Source organism: Pinus tabuliformis, chromosome 4_1 (genome assembly GCF_031772625.1).
Source record: "Pinus tabuliformis cultivar Carrire ecotype Pingquan chromosome 4_1, CPIR1, whole genome shotgun sequence".
NCBI classification, from domain to species: domain Eukaryota; kingdom Viridiplantae; phylum Streptophyta; class Pinopsida; order Pinales; family Pinaceae; genus Pinus; species Pinus tabuliformis.
Window position 1 is genome coordinate 750,843,234 of NC_142303.1, and position 6,223 is coordinate 750,849,456.

General features: G+C 32.5%; 1 protein-coding gene across 1 annotated transcript; it reads left to right on the top strand.

Annotated features, from left to right (window-relative positions):
- Window positions 1–3,913: 3,913 nt before the first annotated feature.
- On the top strand, window positions 3,914–4,799 carry LOC149178328 (uncharacterized). Its single transcript, XM_089423608.1, has 2 exons — window positions 3,914–4,266; window positions 4,389–4,799. Exons 1-2 carry the CDS (start codon window positions 4,065–4,067, stop codon window positions 4,706–4,708), a joined length of 522 nt encoding a protein of 173 aa, XP_089279734.1. The 5' UTR covers window positions 3,914–4,064; the 3' UTR covers window positions 4,709–4,799.
- The last annotated feature ends 1,424 nt before the right edge of the window (window positions 4,800–6,223 follow it).

The window sequence follows — 6,223 nt, forward strand, 5'->3', positions numbered from 1 at the left end:
ATGATACGACTAGTTTATATTTGTTCAACTTATCAAATTGAATTGATCATTCTTGACCAACTCAACACCAAAATCAACAGTTCCCTAAACACGAATTAGTATAAGTTAGATAGATTAGACATCTTCTAGTTGTTTTTGTAAGGTAGTACCTACCTTCCTTAGATCCTTCGTGTACATAGCTTCAATCTTGTCTTTAATGGTTTTGTTGATGGTTTGCAATCACTCATCTTAAATTTCCTAAGAAATTCTTTACATACTTTGCTTGAAAATAAAAGATATTTTCTACCTTTTTCCATGTCTCCAAATTGAGACAATAGTGCAAAAGTCCCAAACCTATTATCCCAAATGTTTCTTCCAAGTCATGCTCCATTTGAACAATTGATTTGCACTACCCCCATATTATGAGATCATCTATATAAACTACAAGAATAATGATGCCCTTAGCATTTTGTTTGATGTATAAATTTGAAGTCGATTCTCTCTAAAAAAATATTACCTCTTAGATTCTCATATATTTTTGGATACCTTGCCCTTGGTAGTTACTTCAAACCATAAAATTATTTTATTAGTGTGTGAGTAATATTCTCCTTATTTGGCTCTTAGTTGATTCATGTATACCTCCTCCCTAAACTTCCCATTTAAGAATGCACTCTTTACATTCATTCGATAGATGATCACAACAAGTTGCTTTGCGTGCCAACACCAACTTATTTGTTATGATTTTTTTTATGAGGTAGATGTCTCTTTAAAATCAACCCCTTCACAATATGCATACCCTTAGCTATGAACCTCAAATTATTTTAACATTGGAGTCATTTTCATTATACTTTGCAAATGGAAGACCCATTTGCAACCAATGCTTTTCTTCTTGTTAAGAAGTCTGACCAACCATTGGTCTTATTTTCCTCAATGATGCAAACTTTGATCCATTGCATCACTCCTTTCCTGATCGTGTCTTTACTAACATCATTTTTTTCATATGAATAATTTATGTTTTCACCCATAAGAGAAAAATTAATTTAATTTACCTATCTCTTCATCTTATCTATTACAATTTTTGTAGGCTTTATAGGTATCAAAGAATGAAATTTTTTCTCCCTTATCCTTGCTACAAATGAAGGGTATTAAACTATCCCAAGGGGTGTTCCAAGCTCCTAGTGATATCATCTCACTAGTGAATATTTAGCTCTTCCATTCAATACACTAAGTGACCCCAACCTAGGTTTAACCTAATTACCAAAAAAGAAAAAAAAGTGTTTGTTTATTCTCCCTATAAGCTACCTCCTCATATGCAAAAGTAATAATGATAATACAATAATGTGCTCTCTCTTATGACATTATTAGGAAATCTATATGTTATTATCTTGTCTTTTAGTGAAGATAATAATTGTCATTTTTTTCCAAAGATATTGACAACATTTGATTTACAACAAATCATTATGTGGCATGAAGATTTACTCCCTCCACTCTACTTGATAACATATTTTAGTCTAAAATTATCCAGTACCATTCTTTACCTAAGCCAACCCACAACATATCATTCTAAGATGTAGATGTGCTTTACATCTCTTCGACTCTGCCTCAAAGTGGTTTTTAATTTAAAATCAAGCAATTGTTCGTCTGATTTGTTTTAAGTTTAAAATTACAACAAGATTGCCAAAGTAGGCCCCATTGTTGTTGAAAATTGACATCTTAGGGATGAATTTTTAAAATAGAAGAGTCTAAAAATATAATTTTTAAAAAATAGAAAGGCTCAAGTATTACTTTTCAAAAATAGTAAATCGCCTTGCATCAATTGGTAATCTAGTATTGTTGATGGAAAATCCCTTTTGATTATCCATCAATCCTAATAGTTCAATTTTGACTTAATCATCAATATTATTATTATTATTATTGAAAATACATTCAAGTCTCTCAATCATGAGACTCAATCATGTCATATGTAACTCTCCTCAATTAATGCATATGTTACTCTCTCTCTCTCTTAATGGATTCATTCCTCTCTCTTTAATGATTTTATGGACCTCCTACACTCTCTTGCACACTTTAATGATTCGCCATAAAAATATTCCTCTTACACCTCTTTAATGCTTAAGTTACACTTCTCTCCTAAATGCATAAGTTACACTCATCTCCCTTATAGCATAAGTTACACTCCTATTTAGGCATATGTAACTCCTCCTCAAGGCATAGGCGTTACTCCCTCATGAATTTGACCTCCTCGTTCTTCCTATATATTTGTGCCTCTCATCCTCAATACACTTGTGCTTGTGAAAGGAGAGTTCGAACTTGAGAAAGAGAGAGTTGGAGAGCCGAGAGAGAGAGAGAGAGAGAGAGAGAGAGAGAGAGAGAAGATCTTGGAAAGCCAAAGTGATTCAATGTTTGCATCAGCTACTCCTATCAGCGATATTCTTCCAATTTGGGTGAACTTCTACTTTGTATCTCTAATGAACAATTGATTTGTAATAAAAGAAGAATCTGGTTGGGTTTTCCCTTTGTGGGTTTTGCCTTGGTCATTGACCTAACTTCTTTGTGTCTCATTGATTTCTTGGTTATCTTCCATTGTGCATATGGTTTATGTTCTATCTACAATTACTTAACTTTTTTTGCAGCATAAAGAAATTTTGGATTTAAGTGATTGTAACAACATAGAACATCATAATTTCAACAATTGCATGGTGTTTTCTATGAGGAAGTGTGCATAATTTATGAGAACAAGACTTATAATCAGGTGCTTTTAATTGTTGACAATTAATTTTAATGTTAATTCGATTGTTATTGAGAAATTTTGATATAAAAAATAGATTTTAAAATAGAATATATGTTATCATTATTTTATAAAGGAATAATTTCAATAAATCATTTGTATGTTATGGTCATTTTGTGTTTTTTTTTTATGATAAATATGTGAAAAATGTTAACATAATTGTGTTACTAAAAAAATAATTTTTGATTAACTTATTATCAAAACATCATTTATGAAAAGAATTCTTAAAAAAAATATAAAAATCCAAAATATCAATTTTTTTTTAATCTAAATCTAGATATTCCAACACTAACTCTAATTCTAAAAAAAAAATACAAACAAACAACTAAACACAAAATTACTCATTTTTCCCAATCAAACATATATACCACCTTCCTAAAATTTGTTATCCCAATAATGTTAGAAGCACACACCCATTGTCACTGTATTTAATAGCCACAATTATCCCAAAATTACTATAAAACATGACCGAGAAAAACCAACTACGAGTAAATCAAATATACCAATAATTTATAACATAACAACCTAACATCCAAACCACATCAAAATAAAATTTATCAAAAAAATCACTTACTTTTCAAACCTTGTCTAACAAGTAATTGCGCCACTCCGCACAAAACTGACATGTCTCTACTTATCATGATATTTTCTACTAGCTTGCACTCCACTCAAGGTACTTGGATTTTATAATGCGTTGGTCAAAACACGAAATTTGTTGGAACATATCCACCCGCTGCAGGGTAACGGATGGATAGACGCGGTCATTTTCGTTACCTACTTTTCAATAATGATCATTATCTCATGATAACATAAAAAGCATGATAAAGGACGTTACAGGTAGCTCTATTTCCGTTAGAAATTCAAAATAGTAGTTGTCAACTTCAAAACCTTAAATAGTTGAGAATGACGACATGGCAAAAATGCGTAACCGCGGATTAACATGATCAGGTAGCGCTAATTCCTTTGGAAATTCAAAACGGTAGTTGTCAACTTCAAAACCTTAAATAGTGGAGAATGAGGACATGGCAAAAACGCGTAGCCGCGGATTAACATGATAAGGAAGCAGACGATCGGCTGCTTCATCTTTCTTTTCATTGAATGATTGCCCTCAATTTACCCTATAAATCAGATATCTCTCAACCGCAGCGTTTCATCCAGAGCGTGCTCCTGACAGAAATTCTTTGTTGCAAGAGATTGCGAGGGGAAAATAATCAAAATTATTTAATCTTTTTTCTTTCTGCTGGTCGTTAACGAAGGACTGCTGTCTTACAATACTCTAGAGAATTGTGGGTTAGCAATGGATGTGGGAGTTGCGATATCAGTCCCCAAAGGTTATGCTGGGCACATGTGCCATATGTTCCCCGCGTTCTCACGACCAGTGCCGCAGAAACATAATGGGAGAGTTCCCACTGTTTCTGCTGCAAAGGGAAAGAGAGGAGTTAACCCGAGGGATCTCGTTAAAAAAGCTGCAAGCTCCGGCGAATACCAGTTTGGTTCAGGTAGTGTTGTTATTTGTTTTTTTTTTTTTAATGTTAGATTGCAGAAATTATAGTTATTGACTGTTATGGCATGATTGGTCCTTGATACTGTTACATTAAGTGCTGAATTGTATTGAATGCAGGTCGCCGGAGCAAGGTTGACGCGAATATGATATTTCTGAGAAAGCGAATGTTCTACCTCAAAATGCAGGAGATAAACTACAAGACTCCAGAAGAATACATGCAATGGGAGAAAGAAGTGTATCCCGCGTATCATGCGCAGGTATTCAGGGCAATCGAATGGTTGCAGCACACTTTGATCAACACTCGCCCTATAATTGCACTCACACTTCTGAGTTTGATATCTTCCAGCGTTCCGTTATCGATTTTTATTGTATCAGCGAGTCCTGTATGCCGCGTGGGTCAAATTACGATGGCCTTTTTTAGCACTTTGCACGGTTAATCATGTGTAGATGACATAAGTGGAAAATGTAATTTGCCGTGATGGGCAGCAGACAATTAATTACAACTGTCATTTTTCCACTCACTTTTTCAAATTTAATAGTTACAGCGGTCGCATAAGATGCAGAGAGGGCAACTAGAATTATTGTTTTCATATATTTTATAAATTTAATTATATTTATTTTAAAAATAAATTAACATTAATTTATTTTAAGAGGGTTTAAGAAATAAATTAGTACAGATAATTTTTTTCGTAATATATGTGTGAATTGTAAAATTAATTTATAATCTAAAATGATATGAATGGTTTTGATTTTTTTTTTTTTAATTATTATTAATTTTGTTGGAGATGGTAATATCTCATTAGAATTTGGTTTTTTTCTTTTCAAAAATATGGTGGTGGGAGTGTTTCAATAGTTCTTTTTTAATGGTGGAAATGAATTGAGCACCATCCAAAAAAAACCTCTGGACACTCAAAATCTTGAAACTTGAACAAAGAAGTGTTTGAATAATTTTCTTGAATGGTGGAAATGGATCGAGCACCATAAAAAAAACTTGAGCACTCAAAATCTTGAAACTTGAACAAAGAAATTGGAAAAGCAGACATGGTGCACATAATACACACAAAAATAATTAGTATATTACATTTTGAAACCAAAATAGAACCACATATTCCAAACTACCAGAATATTATATGGTCGTCATCAACAATTACATCCACTAATTGACGCTTCTTTACCCCCAAAGGATAATCTCGATATTAAACCACTCTATGGATTAACTACTATCTATCAAAATGCAACGAAGAATAGGTTTGTCACTTATATAGGTAAGTTGTTCGGGTTGTGAGTGTATCCAACAATCAATTATACAAATGGCTTATCAAACACATAAAGATTTCATAAAAATAACTTGTAATTGATGCTCTTGAAGCCAAAAACACAACAAGACTCATAGACATAAAACATACTCACATAATCAAATTAGTAACATATTCTCCGGGCAATGAAAAAAGTCAAAATCCACTGGTTTAATTATATTCCTTTGTTCATTAATTAATTCTACACCTTTACAAACAATTTTTTTTTAAATAAGAAAATTCGATAACCACACAATCTTGTCCAATCATCTATATTGTTATCACAACCATTTTTATTATTGCATCATTTCTTCTCATTTTATTTAATCTTTGTATTGGAATTTCTCGTCTTCACAAATCATTGGTTAGAATAATCAATTCCAACCAACTAATATTAAGTTGACCGGACTCAATGTCTCTAACCTACAAACTCCAAATAAATTTAAAACAAAAAATCATTCAATCTTGACTAAGAATTTTGTTGACCACAATTATGTTTCTAGTGCAGCGTTGATTTTATCCTTATGGAATTTTAGCAGAGAACACAAACTAATCATATTTAGGTCGTTGGTGTAAATTCACTGGAGACCATAGTTACCAAATTCGGCCGAATCGGCTTGAAAAATTCGAATATTCGGCAGTTCGATTCGGTTCGGT